This window comes from Oryx dammah, unplaced genomic scaffold (assembly GCF_014754425.2).
Source record: "Oryx dammah isolate SB20612 unplaced genomic scaffold, SCBI_Odam_1.1 HiC_scaffold_7, whole genome shotgun sequence".
NCBI lineage: Eukaryota > Metazoa > Chordata > Mammalia > Artiodactyla > Bovidae > Oryx > Oryx dammah.
Window position 1 is genome coordinate 18101532 of NW_024070191.1, and position 23148 is coordinate 18124679.

The following is a 23148-nucleotide window of genomic DNA, read 5'->3' on the forward strand; positions in this document are numbered from 1 at the left end:
TATTATGTGGACCTTTTGTTTTGTGTCTTTACACACACACACACACACACACATATAATCCACTATGGGAAGCCTGGCATGCTGCAGTCCATGGGGTCGCAAACATTTCGGACACAACTCAGCGATTGGGCAACAACAAATTTAATGTTAAAAAACTTTATAAGCAGTTCCATAAAAAATGCTAATACAAGTAGGGTCACCTTAGAACTGAAAACATCTTTAAAGTAAATGTTGACTTTTCTTTCAGCTGACGGTATACACAGTCTTGATAGATGTTACCAAAGGTCAATTTGAGACGTACCTGCGGGACTGCCCAGACCCCTGCATAGGATGGTGAGCACACACCTGGCCTACAGGACGTGCCCTCTGACGTCGGGACGGGAGCTCACGTGAGGCTGAGTGGAGTGGCGTCCGATCTCCTTCCAGAGACTCAGGGCAGTTTCTCTTTGAGGCGTGAGCTTGTCCTGCTGAGTATGTTTATAGTTCACAGGCTGTTTTTGTCATAATGTAGGTGATTGCTATGTAACAAGATAACTTCTTTCAGTGAAGTACAGCAGTCATCCAGAGTTTACTGTGATTCATTTTGGTCTGACATTTGGGGGTGGGGATAGGCAACTAAAACTGTGGTGGGACCCTCCATGGAATAAAGCCAAGATCCTCGGGAGCACTGAACCCTGTACCTCTATGTGAGTCAGTTAAACAGCTCCTATTACTCAGTTTTTCACTTTTATCTACGTATTTGTGGTATGTTTTTGTCTTTTCCTCCTGGCTCTAACTACTATTAAAGTCAATACACCATTGTCTCTGCTGTGACAGCTGTGTATTTCACTAACTTTGATGGGCCCCTGAAGGAGGGCATGGCAACCCATTCCAGTATTCCTGCCTGGAGAATCCCATGGACAGAGGAGCCTGGCAGGTTATGGTCCATAGGGTCACAAAGAGTCAGACACAACCGAGGAGACTTAGTTAGCATGCACAAGTAGTACCTTTTGGGGTTCTTGAAGTAACCAGTATGCAAGGCAGCCTTTTATACTCAGAATTGAGGTGTTTCCTTTCTCATAATTAGCCTCCAGCTAAGCCCAGAAAGTTATTAAATTTCAAAAACAGTCCCAGGTTCTGTGAATCAACAGTAAATAAGCAGGTCAAAGACAAATGGAAAATAGGAGATGAACAGTTACTTAACTCTTTGTAAGTATCATTGAATACATTTTTCTAGTTTGTCCTTGTGTTCAGTATGTATATTTTTAAATGTAAATTACTAAAAAGGTTTTACAGAAGTCAATCTATTTACAAGTGCTAATAGAACTTGTTAACCTTTCATATTTCCATAATCAATTTTGAAACGTAAGCCAGCTGGGCAAGACTGTAGCCACTTCATTTCTGTATAATGTCAGCTGTCTTCATGACATTCAGTAGCCCCTGGAAGAAGTATCAGTCAGCAGTCATGTACACTGATTCAGTGTATACGTACGTGTCGGTTTGAGGGTGGCAGCTATGGAGAAATCCAAGCTGAGTATATTTAACATTATAGGGTTATGTAAGTGGGTTATTGAACTTATGACTAAGTGATCACAGTCTTACATGACTCAGTGTAATTCAGTGGTTATCAACCTAGCGTGTAGGTGTCCAAAGGCAGCTTCCCCTGACATAGGAGGTGCTTCCACCAAACTGCAGTGATGAAGCAAGGAGAATTACAAGAGGTTGTGTGTTAAAAACAGGATTTGATTTTTAAAGATCCTCTGTAATTTACACATTTCATAATTTTTTTAATAGAAACTGTCATGAATTTTTCATGAAGTCCCATGTCCCCTGCAGTTTACCTCAGCATGTCTTAAGACAATGTCATTTTCTCTGTGTGCCTCGACCTGAGAAAAGGGGAAAGCAGCATCACAGAGCTCTGGATGGAAACACGGAGGCCTGGCTCTGGATCACCCAGTGGTGCGGCCTGGGGCAAGCCACCACGCCTTTCTGCCCCCTCTGACCTGCCCTGTCAGGTGAGGGTTTAAACCCAGTTTTCCCCCAAGGTTTCTTCTAGCTTTATGAATCCACACTTAAACTGCATCTCACGTTAGCAGGCAGTTAGGGAGCAGTTGATATCCAGGTGCTGTTGGAGATGTCAGAACTGCTGTAGTTTTCTTTATTCACACACATAAGTGGATGAATCTAATCAAACATTTTCTTAATAAATAGTTCAAAATAATGATGACACTCAATTTGCAAGAAGCAAATTAACGTGCATTGTTAAAAGCAATTATGGCAGTAGCTCAGATGCCTCCAAACAGCCTGTCAGTTGCAAATAGTTATACACAGATAACACCTGGATAACATGTATATCTTACACACAGGCGGTAAATATGTTTTGAAAACATGTAACTCCTAAGTTCAATATCAACACTATATCAATCTCAGGAAAACATAGTTAATTCAAGTTACGCCCTACAGTAGCCCACTGGGCTAAATAATTCCAGCTCCCACATATAGATAAGATATGAAATGGGGTGGATAGCATTATTTCAAAGTATAATGATAAGAGATAGGAATTCTAACAAGTCAAGTCCAAGACCATGTATGCCCAGGTGTTTGTGGGTTAAGTGCAACCTCATTACTTGCAGGATTAATGACCTTGATGCTCATAACAGTTTCTGTTTTTCATGTACTCAAGCTACAGCACACCATATCACCAAATGGAGTAAGTAACACTCTTCAGTTACTGAGAATAAGTATTTCATTGTGTAACTAACACTTAGTCACTGGCTCGCCCTGACATTATCAGTACAGAATTAAGTTTATTGTCTGAACTACAGAAAATAGATTATATATTTTTTCCTGTTAATTTACAGTTGCTACATGGAATGAGTAAAATTTTCACTGATGTTTGCCTTGAAGGATACTGACTTCTTATTATATATGTAATAGTTTCAGTATTGAAACTACTGCCAATGAGAGTTGGCAATAACTCTGATTGCCAGTGAGTGATTATGTCATGTAGGGGAAGGGATGCCCCTGGGCATTATGAGACTCAGGTTCTAGTCTTCGCTCTGCCACTTACTTTTCCTGTATTTAAAATAGGAAGAAATCAAGGCCCAATGGAAGATCTTTGATATTTGCCACATTTTTAGGGCAACCACAGACCAAGGAATGAGGTTTGGCTGTTTTATAACCAAAAGAATAAGGGAATCTATAATAAATCAGTAAGTACTGAACAAGACTGTTGTCTTGGAAACCAGTAAATATTTCTATTTTTCAAATCATTTCCATGTAGAAAATCTGCCATGGCCAAAGCAGTCTGATATGGAATATATTTTTCTACCATCTCCTTAAAGCTCTCAATACGCCAGGATTTTTTTAATTGTAGGTGGTTATTTAGAAGAGATTATAGCTCTTTTCTTTTCTTTTTTTAAATCATAGAATTGATAGACTATCCAGCTAGATCCTAGATTTCAACGGTTGAATTGAGGTGCTTTTAATTTTTTTTTAAAACTCAGCTACTTAGTGATAAATTTGCCATTAAAAACAGAAGAGCTACTAAATTTTCAGGTCATTTATAATAATTTTAACCAAAGCAGTTATCCTTTGTTGTATTATTCTGTGTAAAATACAATGAAATAAAATTTAAAACCAACTGCAGCTTTCCTAAGGTAGTCAGAAAACAGAAGTGTACGTTTGACTAAACTATTTTTTATAATTTTATTTTTGACAGTTCCATTAATTTATAGATGGTTACTTTTTCCCTCTTAAAACACATTTAAAATTTGTAGCACTGTGAACAACAGATTTTAAAGAGTTAATATTTTAAGAGTTCAGCTTAAAAAACTAGGTGCAATTTTTTATCATGACATTAACAACAAATTTATTTAGGGAAAATGTTTTCTCTTTTCATGTTCTGCTTTAGATATGGCCACAAGATTTAATAGTAATTTTAAAATTTTATTAATAAGGTTATATAACCAGATATAACCTTAATAAAATAAGACAAAATTAATAAAATAAGACAGAATTTGGTCCACTGGAGAAGGGAATGGCAAACCACATCAGTATTCCTGCCTTGAGAACCCCATGAACAGTATGAAAAGGCAAAATGATAGGATACTGAAACAGGAACTCCCCGGGTCAGTAGGTGCCCAATATGCTACTGGATATCAGTGGAGAAATAACTCCAGAAAGAATGAAGGAATGGAGCCAAAGCAAAAACAATACCCAGTTGTGGATGTGACTGGTGATAGAAGCAAGGTCCGATGCTGTAAAGAGCAACATTGCATAGGAACCTGCAATGTCAGGTCCATGAATCAAGGCAAATGGGAAGTGGTCAAACAGGAGATGGCGAGAGTGAACATCGACATTCTAGGAATCAGCAAACTAAAATGGACTGGAATGGGTGAATTTAACTCAGATGACCATTATATCTACTACTGTGGGAAGGAATCTCTTAGAAGAAATAGAGTAGCCATCATGGTCAACAAAAGAGTCTGAAATGCAGTACTTGGATGCAATCTCAAAAACAACAGCATGATCTCTGTTCATTTCCAACGCAAACCATTTAATATCACGGTAATCCAAGCCTATGTCCCAACCAGTAACGCTGAAGAAGCTCAAGTTGAATGGTTCTATGAAGATCTACAAGACCTTTTAGAACTAGCACCCCAAAAAGATGTCCTTTTCATTATTGAGGACTGGAATGCAAAAGTAGGAAGTCATGAAACACCTGAAGTAACAGGCAAATTTGGCCTTGGAGTATGGAATGAAGCAGGGCAAAGGCTAATAAGTAATAAGAGTTTTGCCAAGAGAACGCACTGGTCACAGAAAACACCCTCTTCCAACAACACAAGAGAAGACTCTAAACGTGGACATCACCAGATGGTCAACACCAAAATCAGATTGATTATATTCTTTGCAGCCAAAGACGGAGAAGCTCTATACAGTCAGCAAAAACAAGACCAGGAGCTGACTGTGGCTCAGATCATGAACTCCTTATTACCAAATTCAGACTGAAATTGAAGAAAGTAGGGAAGACCACTAGACCATTCAGGTATGACCTAAATCAAATCCCTTATGATTATACAGTGGAAGTGAGAAATAGATTTAAGGGACTAGATCTGATAGACAGAGTGCCTGATGAACTATGGACGGAGGTTCGTGACATTGTACAGGAGACAGGGATCAAGACCATCCCCATGGAAAAGAAATGCAAAAAATCAAAATGGCTGTCTGAGGAGGGCTTACAAATAGCTGTGAAAAGAAGAGAAGCAAAAAAGCAAAGGAGAAAAGGAAAGATATAAGCATCTGAAGGCAAAATTCCAAAAAACAGCAAGAAGAGATAAGAAAGCCTTCCCCAGCAATCAATGCAAAGAAATTGAGGAAAACAACAGAATGGGAAAGACTAGAGCTCTCTTCAAGAAAATTAGAGATACCAAGGGAACATTTCATGCAAAGATGGGCTCGATCAAGGACAGAAATGGTATGGACCTAACAGAAGCAGAAGATATTAAGAAGAGGTGGCAAGAATACACAGAACAGGAAGTGCACTGGGCGGCCCCACAGATCTGTCTCTTGCTTCAACAGTGCTTGGACGGAACAGACCCAGGGACGCCCCTTGCTCCACCCTCTGACCACCCTCCAACCTTTTTTCCAGTTGCAACCTCCAGTCAGCCACTCAGCTGTCCGCGATCACCGGGACCAGCCACCATTTTTTAACTCCTTATTATTATCGACCAATCATGAGCTCCCAGATTCGTCAGAATTATTCTACTGAGGTGTAAGCCGCCGTCAACCGCCTGGTTAACATGCAACTGCGGGCCTCCTACACCTACCTCTCTCTGGGCTTCTATTTCGACCACAACGATGTGGCACCGGAAGGAGTGGGTCACTTTTTTCGTGAATTGGCCAAGGAGAAGCGCGAGGGCGCGGAGCGTCTCTTGAAACTGCAAAACCAGCGTGGCAGCCGCGCCCTCTTCCTGGATGTGCAGAAACCATCTCAAGATGAGTGGGGTAAAACCCAGGACGCTATGGAAGCTGCCCTTCTCGTAGAGAAGAACCTGAATCAAGTCCTGCTGGATCTGCATGGCCTGGCTTCTGCCCGTGGAGACCCCCACATCTGTGACTTCCTGGAGAATCACTTCCTAGATGAGGAAGTGAAACTCATCAAGATGGGTGACCACCTGACCAACCTCCGCAGGCTGGCTGGTCCCCAGGCTGGGTTGGGCGAGTATCTCTTCGAAAGGCTTACCCTCAAGCACGACTAGGGGCTTCTGGAGACCAGTGGCCATTGAAGAACCCACCTAACATCAGGGCTGCCTGAAGCCCCTCTCTGCAGCCACTAGGCAGCTTTTTAACACCCTGGAGCCCTCTCTCAAGCCTTGGACCAAATGGAAACAATAAAGCTTTTTGCAGCAAAAAAAAAAAAAAAGAATACACAGAACAGTACAAAAAAGAGCTTCATGACCCAGATAATCACAATAGTGTGATCACTCACCTAGAGCCAGACATCCTGGAATGTGAAGTCAAGTGGGCCTTAGAAAGCATCACTACCAACAAAGCTAGTGGAGGTGATGACATTCCAGTGGAGCTATTTCAAATCCTGAAAGATGATGCTGTGAAAGTGCTGCACTCAATATGCCAGTAAATTTGGAAAACTCAGCCACAGGACTGGAAAAGGCAGGTTTACATTCCAACCCCACAGAAAGGCAATGCCAAAGAATCAATTGCACTCATCTCACACGCTAGTGAAGTAATGCTCCAAATTCTCCAAGCCAGGCTTCAGCAATACGTGAACCATGAACTCCCTGATGTTCAAGCTGGTTTTAGAAAAGGCAGAGGAACCAGAGATCAAATTGCCAACATCAGCTGGATCCTCAAAAAAGCAAGAGAGTTCCAGAAAAAACATCTACTTCTGCTTTACTGACTATGCCAAAGCCTTTGACTGTGTGGATCACAGTAAACTGTGGAAGACTCTGAAAGAGATGGGAATACCAGACCACCTGACCTGCCTCTTGAGAAACCTATATGCAGGTCAGGAAGCAACAGTTAGAACTAGACATGGAACAACAGACTGGGTCCAAATAGGAAAAGGAGTATGTCAAGGCTGTATATTGTCACCCTGCTTATTTAACTTCTATGCAGAGTACATCATGAGAAACGCTGGGCTGGATGAAGCACAAGCAGGAATCAAGATTGCCGGGAGAAATATCAATAACCTCAGATATGCAGATGACACCACCCTTATGACAGAAAGTGAAGAGGAACTAAAAACCCTCTTGATGAAAGTGAAAGAGGAGAGTGAAAAAGGTGGCTTAAAGCTCAACATTCAGAAAACGAAGATCATAGCATCTGGTCCCATCACTTCATGGCAAATAGGTGGGCAAACAGTAGAAACAGTGTCAGACTTTATTTTGGAGGGCTCCAAAATCACTGCAGATGGTGATTGCAGCCATGAAATTACAAGACACTTACTCCTTGGAAGGAAAGTTATGACCAACCTAGACAGCATATTAAAAAGCAGAGACGTTACTTTGCCAACAAAGGTCTAGTCAAGGCTATGAGTTTTCCGCTGGTCGTGTATGGATGTGAGAGTTGGACTGTGAAGAAAGCTGAGCACCGAAGAATTGATGCTTTTGAACTGTGGTGTTGGAGAAGACTCTTGAAAGTCCCTTGGACTGCAAGGAGATCCAACCAGTCCATTCTAAAGGAGATCAGTCCTGGGTGTTCTTTGGAAGGACTGATGCTAAAGCTGAAACTCCAATACTTTGGCCACCTCATGTGAAGAGTTGACTCATTGGAAAAGACCCTGATGCTGGGAGGGATTGGGGGCAGGAGGAGAAGAGGACGACAGAGGATGAGATGGCTGGATGGCATCACCGACTCGATGGATGTGAATTTGAGTGAACTCCAGGAGTTGGTGATGGACAGGGAGGCCTGGCATGCTGTGATTCATGGGGTCGCAAAGAGTCAGATACGACTCAGCGACTGAACTGAACTGAACCCAGATATAGTAAAATAAAACAGTTTTCTGTGTGCAGATACTACATTAAGTTTCTGTCAGACCTACTTTTTTCAGTTACACTGCTGAACTACTTGATGGCTTCTATACAAGAAGCCATTGGGTTACGTATCTTACTATTTTTATAAATATACAAACAATATAGTAATTTATTCCTTTTGGTAAAAATGTTTATTTTCTTTAGTGAAACAAAAAAAAAACACAAAAATCTCTTTATTTCACCCTTTCTAATTCTGCTTCTCTCCCAGGAGGTAACCGCTCACACAAACTCTGCTATGTCTATGTCCTATGCTCATTTTTGTTGTTCCTTTAGCAGCATGAATTTCTTTCTATGTCAGTATCAGTTTTCATCATGTTTTAAAATTCTTTGTAGGATTCTAAAATACAATCTGTGGACATTTAGTTCATTTTCATGGCTTTGCAATTATAAGTAATGCTGTAGTGAACATACTTGGAATGAAAGCCTATAAAGCAGGTAACAGATAAAGATCTGTTTAGGTGCACACTTATTTTGTATGACACTACTGAAGTCGCTTCCAGAATGTCTGAATCTTTATGCACTTCCACCAGCAGTGGGGAGAATGGCTCTTCCTGAGACACGCAAACAGTAATTGTAGTTAAATGACATCTGTGAACATATTTGTAAGGGTGAGACTACAGTTCCTCTATTTCTATTACCAGATTCATTTTCAGAGAATCCCTGGCACATCCTGCAAAGATATCCCTCGGGAGATGGGGTCAGGTGGCCTACAACACCCCAGCTTGATGAGGGTCCACTATGAGTACTGGTAACAGGTGCTGTGTTGGAGCAACTGAAAAAGGGAGAAGGAAGACCAACAGAAGACCTCTAAACCTAAAACATCTGAAAGGGTGGGAAGAAATCAAGAATTAGGACTCCTGGCTGTAGCCTGATGTGCCAAAACAGTATTTTCCACCTACACAGAATAAACAGCTTGTGACAAACTCACTTCACATTATAAGTCAACAAGTTCAATGCTTAGTGATGTATTCAAGGCGCTATAATTATCGTTTCATAAATTAAGTCATTTTGGAAACACCAACTACCTAATTCAACCCTTTTGGCTATTGAGTCATTGAATTCCAGATCACTCAAGAAAGCCTGTTTGCTCAGCAACAAAACCACGCAACAGAAGCAGGGGACATGCCCCCAAACAAACAATCGTGGCATGAGACCCACGTCCCTGCCCAGTGAGCTCAGTAAGTGCTTAGGGTAACTCCTCTGTGCACACTAAAAACTATAAGGAAAAGGCTACATTATACTAGAACCTGATATGATTTACCATTTTTAGCACGTTACTGCCTTTTTGCGCATTTCCACTGCGCCATGACAGCCACAGCTTGACCAGGCAGAGACAGGAAAACTCCACTGGAGAACCAGAGCTCCTCGAAGCACCCCCAAACACTACCTAGTGGTTTCAGTTTGTCCACACAATGTATGATTCAGCAATTCAAAGGTATGAACTATTGATACATGCTACACGAATCTCAGTATCAATAATCAAAAAAAAAAAAAAAAAAAACCCAAAATTTAAGAAATGACTAGAAAACCCTAAAAAGACATTTCTCCAAAGAAGACATACAGATGGCCAACAGGCACATGAAAAGATGCTCCACACTGCTAATTATTAGAAATGCAAGTCAAAACTCCAATGAGGTACCATCTCACATTGATCAGAATGACCATTATCAAAAAGCCCACAAATAATAAACGCTGAAGAGGATGTGGAAAAAAAGGAACCCTCTTGGACTGTCAATGGTTACGCAACTTGGCGCAACCACTACAGAAAACAGTATGCAGTTTCCTTGAAAAACTAACAATAGAGCCACCGTATGATCCAGCAATGCCACTCTTAGGCACACATCCAGCAAAAAGGAAAACTAGTTTGCAAGCTACACACACCCAGTGTTTACTGCAGCACACTTTATAACAGCCCACCAGCAGATGGCTGGTTTAACATGTATGCATACACACACATACGGAGTACTGGCCGTAAGAAAAGAAATACTGCCATCTGCAGCAACATGGAGGGACCTAGAGAATGCCACAGAAGTGAATAAGTCAAAGACAAATAGTGTATCACTTACATGTAGAACCTAAAAAAATAATACAAATGCATCTATGTATAAAACAGCCTCAGAAAACAACTTATGGTCACCAAAAAAGGAAAACAGCAGGAGGGATAAATTAGGAGCATGGGATTAACAAACTACTACATATAAAACAAATGAGTAACAAACATTTACTGTATAGCATAGGGAACTATAATACCTTGTAGCAACTAGGGAAAATAATCTAAAATACATATGAAAGTGAAAGTTGCTCAGTCGTGTTCGACTCTTTGTGACCCCACAGACTATGCAGTGCATGGAATTCTCTAGGCCAGAATATGGAGTGGGTAGTCTTTCCCTTCTCCCAACCCAGGGATCAAACCCAGGTCTCCTGCATTGCAGGCAGATTCTTTACCAGCTGAGCCACAAGGGAAGCCACAAAGGAATATATAATATATATTATATATATAATAGTAAATATATAATATATATAATACATATAAAAATATATATACAAATAAGTCAATTTGCTGTACACCTGAAACTGACACAATATAGTAAATGAATTATATTCCGGTTAAAAAAGTTTTTGTAACACTGAAGTATACACGTGTTTTGAACAGTATACACACACATGCTTTCTTTTCTTCATCCTTTCCTTTGAATTGTAGTTAAAGTGTGAGGAAAGGGTAATGATAAGGGCAGGGAAGTAAACTTGACCTAACATTCTGCAGTGACAAATGTAGATTTTAAAACATATCAGTGAAAAACAACTAGTCAGATGTGCTGGCATCCACTGTAATACTAAACACCATCAGTAACTGTATACAAGAACACAAAGATTTCAAATTAATCTCCTCTACCCAAACTTATCTATATAATTTTCCTTGATGGATCTGATGCTTTGCTGAACTTGTGGTGTTTTTTCATATAAAAAAATCCTTACTCAGCAGAAATGGCCTTCAGAGGGCCTGATCAATCACTGATGTCTCATTTAAACCTTGCTGTCAACATACACAATGTCACAAGAGAGGTGGTGCAAAATAAATATATATAACTATACTCCCCATGGTACTCCACCCTACTCCACCCCACCCCCCCAAAAAACAAACATGAAGAAATGAACTCTGCAAAATACCAAGTACGAAATGGCCTTGTTTTTGCTGAGAAACTGTACAAGATGTTTGTAGTTTAGTAGTGTGATTGCATTGTCCTGTTCTCCGACCTCCTATGTGACCAGCATATTACTAGAGACGGCAGAGGCCCACACACTACCGCTCCTCCTCTGCCTACTTGGCCACCCTCGGCAATAACAGAGGATGACAAGGCAAGCAAGATTCCGTTTGCCTTTAAGGTGAGAAACTATTGATAAGGTTGGCCCTGTCCTTTTTTCTTCCCACATCTTGGATCCGCAGTAACAGTCTTTCTTGGGATGTTTGGCCTTCTATTTGTAGAGAGGTAGACAGAATGGAATTCATTTGCTTTGAAGAGTTAACATTAAGTTGTTCTTGTTTCCCACAATTTAGCCACCAATCAGTAAACTGTCATGGTGATGAAACAATAATTACCTCTGTTCTTGAAAAAGTTTCTTTCAAAAGTCTACCTAACCACTTCCCTTTTCACAAACTGGTGACCCTGAAATCAGCAATGCCAGAATTCTCTGAGTAGCCGAAGTCCAGCAAATAATAGGTCAGCTGAGTTATTACGTAAGTAGTGCATGTTATCGAAGTTGACAAATACAATCAAACTAAATTTCTGTATGGAGCCAAAAGACAACCTAAACGACTGGAAAGCTACAGTGTTCATGGATTGGAAAACAGTATCGTTTACATTCTTACTTTCTCAAATTGATTGATTTATTCAGTGCAATTCCAATTAAAATCCTGGCATGTTTTTAATGAAAACTAAGACAGTTCTACAATTGGAAATGCAAGATTACAGACACAGAATAGCCAAAAGTTCTTGAGAAAAAAAGAAGGCTTAGAAGACTTATGTTGCCTACTTTTAAAACTTTCTAAAAAACTACAGTAGTGACATGGATATGTCTAATAAGACTAGATATATGATGGGACAGGGATTCCACGCACAGATCCACACACGGCCAACTGATTTCCATAAAGGTGATGAGATAGTTTATAATAGAGAGGGACAGTCTTGTCAACAAATGGTGTTTGCTCCCATTTATCTTTATATGGGAGAAAAATAAATCTGATCCTTACCTCACATATTATAAAAAATTACTCAAAATGGACAATACACCTACATGTAAAAGCTAAAACTATAAAACCTTTAGAAGTAGGAAAAAAATCTCAATGACTTTGGCACAGGCAAATAAATATTCCTTAGGATACAAAGTACCAAACATTTAAAAAGAAAAAAATCATAATTACAAGCTACCAACTCAGAGGAAATAATTTAAATATATAAGACAAAGGACTAGCTATTATCTAGAATTTTTTTTCTTTGGAAGGAAAGTCATGACCAACCTAGATAGCATATTCAAAAGCAGAGATGTTACTTTGCCAACAAAGGTCCATCTTAGTCAAGGCTGTGGTTTTTCCAGTGGTTATGGATGGATGTGAGAGTTGGACTGTGAAGAAAGCTAAGCTCCAAAGAATTGATGCTTTTGAACTGTGGTGTTGGAGAAGACTCTTGAGAGTCCCTTGGACTGCAAGGAGATCCAGCCAGTCCATCTAAAGATCAGTCCTGGGTGTTCATTGGAAGGACTGATGCTGAAGCCGAAACTCTAATACTTTGGCCACCTCATGCGAAGAGTTGACTCATTGGAAAAGACTCTGATGCTGGGAGGGATTGGGGGCAGAAGGGGACAACAGAGGATGAGATGGCTGGATGGCATCACCGACTCGCTGGACATGAGTTTGGGTAAACTCTGGGAGTTGGTGATGGACAGGGAAGCCTGGCGTGCTGTGGTTCATGGGGTCGCAAAGAGTCAGACACAACTGAGTGACTGAACAGAACTGAGAATATAAAAAGAATTCTTACAACTTATCTTTAGGATACACTTTTAGAAACTGAACTGCTCTGTCAAAGGATATAAATAAATATGAAAAAACCTTGGTGCATATTGCCAAACTTACAGGTGGTACCAAATGGGTCATTTAGTAGGAAAACCGGGTGGGGGTGGGGGGACTGTGTCTCAGTCCCTTCCCAGAAACCCTTAGTAGATATTCTTAAATCTGAATAAAAACCTGGTTTTTTGAATGGCTTTCCAATGACTGGTTTAAAATCTACTGTCCTATCACTGAATTCACTTCATTTAAATAATTCTATATTCATTTTGATCATATCAATCAAGGCATATGACTTAGCAACTTTGAAAAATAATAGCTAGGAATATATTTGTATTTTCCTCAGCTGGAACTTTTCTGTCTGAAATACACTATTATAGGACTATTACACTGTTCTTTTCAAAACTGTTTAAGTGGAAAAGAATCTGTCCTAATTAAATGAGATAGCCAATTCTACTTAGTAAAATGTAACAACTTGAACCTCTCTTTGAAACACTAACAGAATTTAATCATTTACTCATAGACAGTAAAAACTTTCTATAAGCCAAGATCTGCTCTAAAATTCAGTTATTCTGCAAAAGATGAAGCAGAGAAAAGTTCCTGCCCTTTCCCCTTAATTACAGGGTAAAAAGGAAACAGAAAATAAGTAAAAAAAAGTGTTAGATGCTAAGTAATAGACCAAAAAAAAAAGCAGCAAGGGAATGAGAGTCATCTGTTTAAGTTGGATACACACGGATCTGTTTAAGTTGGATACACACGGATCTCACTAAATGTGTGTCATTAAAATTGCTGAGAAAAGCATTCTAGGTTGAGAGAACAGCAAATGCAAAGGGCCAGGAGTGGAACGGGGCCTGGAGCACATGTTTGAGAAACTGCAAAAAGTCTGTGACTCAAGTTGAGTGAATAATGAGGAAACTGAGAAGTCAGGTAGAGGTTGAGAACTCATCCTGTAGGGCCTTGGAAAGACTGTTTTGTGCTTATTTGAAATGAAACAGAAAAAGCTACTAACATCTGAACAGAACCACTCTTGCTACTGTAATGAGACTAGGTTACAGAAAGCCAAGGAAGGAGTAGGGCCCACTGAGAAACAACCATAACAATTCAGTCAAGAGAGTCCAGAAATAAACCCACACACTTATGGTCAATTAATCTATGACAAAGGAGACAAGAATACATAATGGGGAAAGGACAGTCTCTTCAATAACTGGTGCTGGGAAAACCCAAAAGCTACACATAAAAGAATGAAATTTGAACATTTTCTTACACAATATACAAAAATAAACTCAAAATGGACCTAAATGTAAGACCACAAACCATAAATCTCATAGAAGAAAGCAGGTAGTATACTCTTTGACATCAGTCCCCTCAAAATTTTTTTTAGATATGTCTCCTCAAGCAAGGGAAACAAAAGCAGAAATAAACAAATGGAACCACATCAAACTAAAAAGTTTTTGCACAGCAAAGGAAACTATAGACAAAGGGAAAAGGCCACCTGCTGAATGGGAGATGATACTGGCAAAAGATTTATCTGATAAAGGGTTAGTATCCAAAACATACAATGAACTCATACAACGCAACACAGAAAAACAAACAACCCAATTAAAAAATAGGCAGATAATCTGAATAAACATTTTTCCAAAGACATACAGATGGCCAGGAGGCACATGAAAAGATGCTCAACATCATTAACCATCAGGGAAATGCAAATGCAAATATAAACCACGAGGTGTCACTTCACACCTGTCAGAATGTCTAGTATCAAAAAGAACAACAAATAAGTCTTGTTGATGATGTGGAGAAAACACTGTGTACACCATTGGTGGGAATGCACATTTGCAGCCACTATGGAAAATGGTATGGAAATTTTTCAAAAACCTAAAAACAGAACTGCCATATGAACCAACAAGTTCACTTCTGGGTACATACCCAAAGAAAACAAAAACACTAGTTTGAAAAGATAAACACACATCAGTGTTCACTGCAGCATTATTTACAATTGCCAAGATATGGAAGCAACCCAAATGCTCATCAATAGATGAATGGGTAAAGAAAATGCGGTACACACATGCCCACATACACACAATGGAGTATTACACACGGCCATGAAAAAGAATGAAATTTTGCCATTTGCAACAACACAAATGAACCTAGAGTATATTATGCCTAGTAAATAAGTCAGAGAAAGACAAATACTGTATCTTATCAGTTATATGTAAAATCTAAAATATACAAGAAATGAGTATAACAAAATAGGAACAGACTCATAGAGAACAAACCAGTGGTTACCAGGAGAAGGAAAGGGAGAGATGCAAGCCAAGGGTAGGGAATAAAGAGGCACAAACTACTATGTATAAAATAAATAAGCTGCAAGAACATATTGCACAGCACAGGGCAGAGAGCCAATATTTTATATTCAATGGAGTATGATCTATAAAAATAATGAATCACCATGTTGCACACTTGAAGCTAATACTATAACTACACTTGAGTAAAGAACAAACACAAACAACAAAAAGCTATCTGAAATACTAATTTTGTAGTACAAACTCCATTACTCTTCCTGTGTCTTAAACATTGTGGGTGATTTGGGGATAGTAAGAGTGAGGGAATAAAAGAAGAGTAAATAAAATGAAGTAGCAGAAGGAAGATAACTTGGTGAAAGTGACACTGTGGGAAAACTCCACATCTAAAATCCATTATAAGGAAGGCTCTTTAGACTTTGCCTCTTTACCAAGAGGGAAAATTACTTGAGTATATAACCAGAACATGTCAGAAAAGGTTCTAGTAAGTAGTTTTAAAAACTCTGTTTTAGAAATAGATTTTAAATTATGTCAGTTAGCACACCGAAAAGGAAGCAAAACCCTCACTATTGAGCTGTATAAGCTTGAGGAGAATCTTACCCCTTTTTTTTGGATCTTTCTTTTCTCCAACATGAATATGTACATGATACCTGACATTTATATGGCATTTGTCATCAAAGCATTTCCACAAGCACTACTTCATCTGTCAGAGTAAGCTATGCCTACACGTATACTCTTCTAGGAAGATAAACTGAATATCAACTGTGAGACAACACGTGAAAGGGCAATGAAAATGGAAAAACACCTGAAATGTATATACATGGACACAGTCTAACAAAGAGTGAGGTTTAATGCCAATGCTGAATGCTACCACTGTGGGCTGGTATAGCACTTTATAATTTTCAGTCTTTTCATGATATCATTTGATTAACAAAATGGCCTTAAACATGCAACTATACTCTGGGATATTCAGCTCATTAAAGGTGAAGATTTCTAATTAATATTTCTTATTAATATTCTTAATATTTATAACTATACTATTTATATTAAGTTAATTACATGTGATTTGCCAGACATGTATACTGGGGATAACTACACATAGGAAAAGTCATAATGCCAGAAATAATAATATTAAGTATGCGAGAGAACAGAACTCTGTTATACTGAAACATGCTGTGATTAGTTTTCAAAATAAATCAATAGCTTTCTATAAACTGCTGGCCTGAAGGATATTCTGTTGTGGATATGAGTCTAGGCAGATGAAATGAACTCATAAGATAATTAAAACTCTGTTCATATATGAATCAGTCATTTGTAGGCATAGAATTTTCCTGTGTTCCTTTTTCCTTTAATGGAAAGTGGGTCAGCCAGAGAGACTAGTTAATACGAGGAAAAAACTAGACATGTAAAGACAATGAACATTAAAAAGTAAGTTGTGCAGAAAGAACAAGAAATGCTGGTCCCTCCAGGCAAGGCAACTGGGCAACCGCATTTGTACAGTGAAACAAGTGAAACCCACAGCCAATTATTTCTTTGACAGCTTTTTAAAAATGAGTTTTTTATATTAAAGAAAGTGAACAAAAAATATACCTATCTAATTTTGAGTAAACATGAGAATTTTCTGTACACAGTATGTAAGACAGATGTAACTAAAAAATAAAAGAGCACAGATGCACTATAAGAAAAATGTTTCTACTTTAATAAATCTCTCTGGCTGGTTGATATGTCATTATCTTTCTTTTTTTTTTTTTTCTTTTAATTGAAGCACAGTTGATTTACAATGTACTGTTAGTGTGTGGTATACATACACCAAAGTGATTCATTTATACATATACACATATTCTTTTTCACATTCTTTCCCGTTATAGTTTATTAGGGAATACTGAATAGTTTCCTGTGCTATACAGTAGGACACTATTGTTTTCTATTTTATATGTAATAGTTTGTATTGAGTTGTTTTTTTTTTTTTTTTTAAACACACTGAAAATCATCAAATAAGCCAAAATTCTGGAATAAATTCTAAAGCATAAATGAGTATGTTAATTTAAATGAAAATGCAATTCAGGGTTGTATGCAGGATACACATTTATTAACAGTGAAAAAGCATTTACCCAAAGTGAATGTTAAAAATACAAAGAGTACCTGCTGCACAGTCTGGTGAGCGCAATCTTGTAGGCATTATTTCAACCTGCCTAGGTTTCTCTCTCTCTTATTTTGACCTTTTCTTCCTCTTTTACCTCTAACCAAATTTTTAACTTAAAAATTAAGACAAACTACATATTGAATTTAGTAACCCTTTAGCAACAGTTACCAGGGAAAAACATATTAAGCAAGTTATCTGCTCTCAAGCACTTAAAACTAAATTATCTACTATAATAGAAAACAAAAGACCAGATTACAATAGCTGTAAGTCAAATAAGCAAATTTGATAAGGTTCACAGATACTACGATAACTTAAGATGTAAGTACAATGATTCCACTGTATCCATCTTTAATTTGCATGCAGAGAGAGAGACAGTCTTAATATTTAATGTGTAAGGCTTGGCTTGAGTGTATCAAAACGAAGTTTCTGTACAGAGTCTAGAAAATAAATATAGAACTTAAGTATACATATAATATATATGTATACCTACTATGCTTCAATTTCCCTGAAGTCAAGCCAATTGAATAATTCCTGCTTCTGGAATGACAATGTTCTGAGTAAGTTTAATAAAGTTGGAGATATATGTTTCACATAATTTAAATTACAGAACAATATAGTCAATGTCCTCAGAGGGAAATCCTCATTTAATATTCCCTGACTGGACATTATAGTTTTACACTGAGGTATCAGGCAAGAATTTCAAAGGAATACCAATCAAATTATTTTTTCATGGGGTATTTCAGTAAATTGTTGACAAATTTAAAAGACTAATTTGGAATAATGCTTCGTATTTTATTCAAAGAACAGTCTGTAAAGTTGACTTGTTAACTGGCTTCGTGAAGCCTTTAACTCAGTATGTGGCAAGATGGGACCTAAAAGTACACCTCCTTTGAAAAGCTGATTTGCTTAGTGATAAAGAGGTCCCGTAGATTCCCATTACTCCATACAGTACTTCATCTGCAAACCTGCTTCTCTCTCACTACACACAGAGACAACTGCTACGTTTTGGCGTAAATTATCGTCTCAGAAAGCAAGGTTGTCCAAAAGCAAATAGAATCTTAGCGCTCTGGTTCATAAATTTAGTTCCATTAATCCCTACTTTAAAGAGCTTGGTTTTCCTTTTAAAAGTAATCACAATGTTACTTTCCTTGTTTAAGCGGAAATATTCTCTAGTTATAGAAAATGTTCTCTCTTTTAACATTTAAACTGAGGCAACACAGATATGAATAGAAATCCTAGAAAATATTTATCTAATAGATAATTATGTAAATTCTAGGTACTAAGGACAAGTATTCTAAACTTATTATCCAATTTGAATAGAATATTTATATTCTATAATAACTTCTCAGAAATCCTGGATACCTTTATAACCTGCCCTATTCTTGCAAAGGAATAAGACTTGCAGGTATCTAAAAGAATATTAGACTCAATAGCAGCAACACTGGCATTATTTAGAAGCCTGGCCTGAAGGCCGGGCTTTATAATAAATAGGATATTTTTCTAACTCTTGACGGTTGCTCTTCTCTGAACAGCCTAATTATATAGAACAATGACTTGCTGTATAGAATTCAACATAATTTTCAAAAAAGATAAGTTTACAGATAAGTCCAAACTTTATTTAAAACTACATTTTAAATTCTACGTTACTAAACATCACAATGGGGAAAAAAATCAGGACCAAAAAAATGAAAGAAAGAAAAAGAAAAAAACCCCACAGTGTATCAAGGCTTGAATCTGTCCAGAATTCAGTTTTTGATGTTTTAAACTGCCATGGGCAGAAATTAGCACACCTACCAAAAATGCAGTGTCAAACTGATTTACATTTTATACAGATTAAAACAGATGTTTATTTAGTGCCATTTTCATATATGTATTAATTATGTCAAGAAAGAGTTAGATGAGCCTCTGGAGACATCTCAAGTACTTTGTGCTCCCACTGTTTCTGAAAAACAGAATCATGGTTAATGCCTTATAAATTACTTACTGAGTTAAATGACCTTATAGAATTTAGTTTAATATTGCTCTCTTCCGTTTAAAACTTTCAATTTTAATATAAAGTTATTAGAAAACAAACTTACTTTGCTACAATAATTCCCTGATGACACCACCAACAGTTTAAAAGGCATAGGTAAGGGCTTCCATCTTAAGATGGCAGACTGAGCATATACTTGCTCTCAAAAAAGAACAAAACAAAAAATCCATTAGGGAAAAAAAAGTATAAAAATGAATAAATCCAGACCAACAAAAGAAGGGTGGTTGTGAGAGAACCAGAGGACAGGAGATGAAAACAAATTTCCAGAACACTGAGAGCAGACAGAGGCGCAGGGCGGAATGGAGGAAGCTACAGCCCAGACACGCGGAAGGCAGCCAGGGAGAGGGTACCAACTGCAGCCTAACAGGCAGGAATGGGCTGAAAACTGGGAGATTAACTGAAGGTTTGATACATGGTTTCTCTTCTTGTCACCCTATTTATTAAAAAAACAAAAAATCTTGAGTTTAGTCTATGGATAAACAAACAGAAAATCCTTGACCTTAATGCAAGAAATGTTCTCCTCTGAGTGGCCCTTGGGTTGTGCTACTAGACCCAAAAAGAAGGAAATCTTCCCAGATTTCCTGGGACTATCACTTGGCTCTGCAATGAATCAAAAATCATCTTCAGGAAACTATAAAAGATTTCATTCTTATATTTACAAAAACAGAATATAAGCGTGTTTAATAAGGTCAATAAAGTATGAAATGAGTAAATCGAACAGAGAAGGAAAAGAGGAGGAGCAAGCAGTTGGGCAATGACCAAAACTGACAGAACTAGAAAATGCGTACATTTATAAGAACAAAGGTAACAGAAAAACCAAAAATAACATAAACACTGAAAGAAGAGGTAGGTTTAAATAACTTTTCATTTGGGAGAGAAGAAACATTTCCTAATTTTTAAAATTCAGGAAAATTATAAGAATAGTATATAGAGATATAAAGGGCCTCTTCCAAAAGAACTGAAAACCAATGATTAAAAGCAATGGGCTCTTGCCAATCATCACTAATTCCGCTGTACCTTTCTTTCTTAAGCCATGTGCATCTATTACACTTTAAAACTAAAAATAGAAAAAATTATCAGTACTATTTTATAAATTGGGCAGTAGAACTAAAATTTTTATAGAATTATGCTTCTAATGTTTGGCTTCTATCTTCCAGGTACTAGTAGCACATTTTAAAAACCAGAACAAAATGACGGTATCAAGATTCAGTAACTTTTCAGTGTGATATGATTAAAACTGCTAACTCTTACCAGGTTCTTTTAGTGTCTGAGAATTCCCAGCTAATTCTTCAGTCTGCATTGCACATATTTCACCAGATAAGTGGTTTTTCTGTTCTTCTTCTGCCATTTTCTTCCTTAGATCTGCCTGTAGAATGAAAATGAAAAATACAAAATCATTTTTCATCTTAACAATATCTGCTAGATAACAACAACTGTAATTAAAGAGAGCGAAATACCTCTGAATATATTGTCAGTTTAAGTGGTAAATCTTCAACTTTCACAAAGTCTTCTTCATCAGATTTTTGACTTATGTTACCAGATTCTGCTTCCTATAAGATTAACAAATTATATTTAATGAAGGCAATCCACTCTATCTCTGGATCTAAACCAAAGTCATCCATGCCAAGAGATAAAGTGGATTCTCACATGTGTATAGATGTCAGTAATTCTGTCGTATTTGCTTTTCTTCTATATTTAGCTCAATGAGTAGAACAGAAATCTAGAGTTCAACATGAAGGGTTGCCCACTTGTAACTGTGGGCACACAGTGAAGCTTCTGTGCACCCATTTTACAAAGAGCCCATTCATACAGGTTAAAGGAAGAAACAGTAGTAGTTACATTGAGGGCTAAAATAATTACAACAACCCTCATCTCTTGATATGTTAACAGAATGCATCAGAGCTGTGCTCAGAAGAATATAAGTAAACCTAGACTTTCGATATCAACTCTGGAAGCTCAAATAGAAAGATGAGGTATGAATTTAGTAATTCACAAAAGTTATTAAAAGTCACCTCACACTGTTTTTCTGAAACCTGCAGCGTTTTCTCCCAGTTCTTTGATTTTTAATAGTATTATCATTCTACCAATTACCCAAGTGGAAACCTTAAGTTCTTTTTCCTGAAACATTTCTCACCCATTCCTCTCTCATTCAGCTCAATTTGTATTTATATGACAATGGAGACTCTCAACTCTGATTCCTCAACAACACTTCTTATACAGTCATCGGACTCATCTTCAAAATCCATGACCCTTATCATTTCACTTTCTTACACAAAGACCTTTAATGGTGTTCCCTGCCTAAAATCCAAAATCCAAAATCCTTCAGGACCTTCTATGATCTAACTTCAAGTAAATTTTGAGCAAATGCCTTCTGTAGCAATTCTATGCACTCATCAAATAGTAACAATAAGAAACCTAATAAGTGACTTTTACAGTTTTCAATGGAAAATTTTACTGTTAGTGAAGCAAATGAAACAATTAAGATAGTTACTCTTTCTACTATTTCTGAAATATTATAAGCCTCCTTTTGCTGAGGAGCTTTGAAATTATATTATAAACATATCTTTTGGAAGAAAACTGATGTTGATTAAAAAATATGTGAAACGTGCTCTTTAGACGTAAAGGTACATTATTACAAACCCCTTCATTTTTACACACAAGAGAAAGTATATAAAACATACACAACCCAAGGACCCAACAAACAACCTGCTGCTGCTGCTGCTGCTGCTAAGTCGCTCAGTCGTGTCCGACTCTGTGCGACCCCATGGACTGCACCTACCAGGCTCCTCTGCCCATGGGATTTTCCGGGCAAGAGTACTGGCTATAAAATTAAATTGAAACAAACATCCGGAGAAAAACTAAACTAACTTACTTACATTATAAATGCAAATTTGCTAGTTTACTTTTTTGTCATTCACTATAAATAGACAGGGACTCTACTGCTGTCAAATGAACTCTCAAGGTTACCACATACAATTCATCTCTTTGGTTCTCAAAACTTTGAAAAGTAGAATTGTAGGTTTTGAAATGGTCATCTTGGTTCACCTATCACTCTTCTGTTTGAGTTTAAAATAAGTCTGAATGAGAAATAAGAATGCTCCAACAGTTTCTAAACCCAAACACAAAGTGGAGTTGTGTTTACATACTAGAAATGTTAACCTGCAAATGAAGAAAGGGGCAGAGAAATGAAATGCACACGATACCTACATAGTCATTCACTAACACTGGAGATTCAGTATCAGGACTTCCAGCCAAAGAACTTTCAGGAGTCTCCTGAGCAGATTTCACTTCTTTGACTCTAGGCACCAAGGTTTCAATTTCAGTTAAAGGTAAAGGCAAAGGGTTAGGCTGACTGGACAAGTCGATGGTAGTGAGAGTATCCTTCTGGACAGTGCTATTTAAAGGTTGCTCATTTTCCACGATATTGAGGTAACAGGGCTTCACAGGAGTGCTATCCTGGTCACCTGTCATCAAAAGAAAGTCTTAACATTAGTGTTATGCAACTATCATTAAGTTTTACTAATGCGCCAAATAAAGACTAAAATGTGTAAATGTATAATCAGACTACTTTCCTTACAAAA

At 37.7% G+C, this 23148-nt stretch overlaps 2 protein-coding genes and 1 pseudogene across 20 annotated transcripts in view; 2 read left to right on the forward strand and 1 right to left on the reverse strand.

Moving 5' to 3' along the window:
* The window catches only part of ASAH1 (N-acylsphingosine amidohydrolase 1), a 28907-nt gene extending 28104 nt beyond the window's left edge, over positions 1–803 (forward strand). The window contains exon 14 of the mRNA XM_040243120.1: positions 248–803. Within this exon, the coding sequence (XP_040099054.1) occupies positions 248–337 (90 nt within the window). The 3' untranslated portion in view covers positions 338–803. The remainder of the gene's footprint in view (positions 1–247) is intronic.
* A 4896-nt stretch (positions 804–5699) lies between these two features.
* LOC120865769 lies at positions 5700–6403 on the forward strand (annotated as a pseudogene).
* An 11056-nt stretch (positions 6404–17459) lies between these two features.
* The window catches only part of PCM1 (pericentriolar material 1), an 89627-nt gene continuing 83938 nt past the window's right edge, over positions 17460–23148 (reverse strand). For 11 of the 19 annotated variants that reach the window (XM_040243123.1, XM_040243136.1, XM_040243128.1 and 8 more), the window contains 5 exons: positions 22775–23031; positions 21025–21117; positions 20819–20933; positions 19614–19708; positions 17460–19477 (listed from right to left, as the gene is read on the reverse strand). In XM_040243123.1, coding sequence (XP_040099057.1) covers positions 19418–19477; positions 19614–19708; positions 20819–20933; positions 21025–21117; positions 22775–23031 — 620 coding nt within the window. In that variant the 3' untranslated portion in view covers positions 17460–19417. The remainder of the gene's footprint in view (positions 19478–19613; positions 19709–20818; positions 20934–21024; positions 21118–22774; positions 23032–23148) is intronic. The other 8 variants (XM_040243140.1, XM_040243139.1, XM_040243138.1 and 5 more) reach the window with 1 other exon arrangement.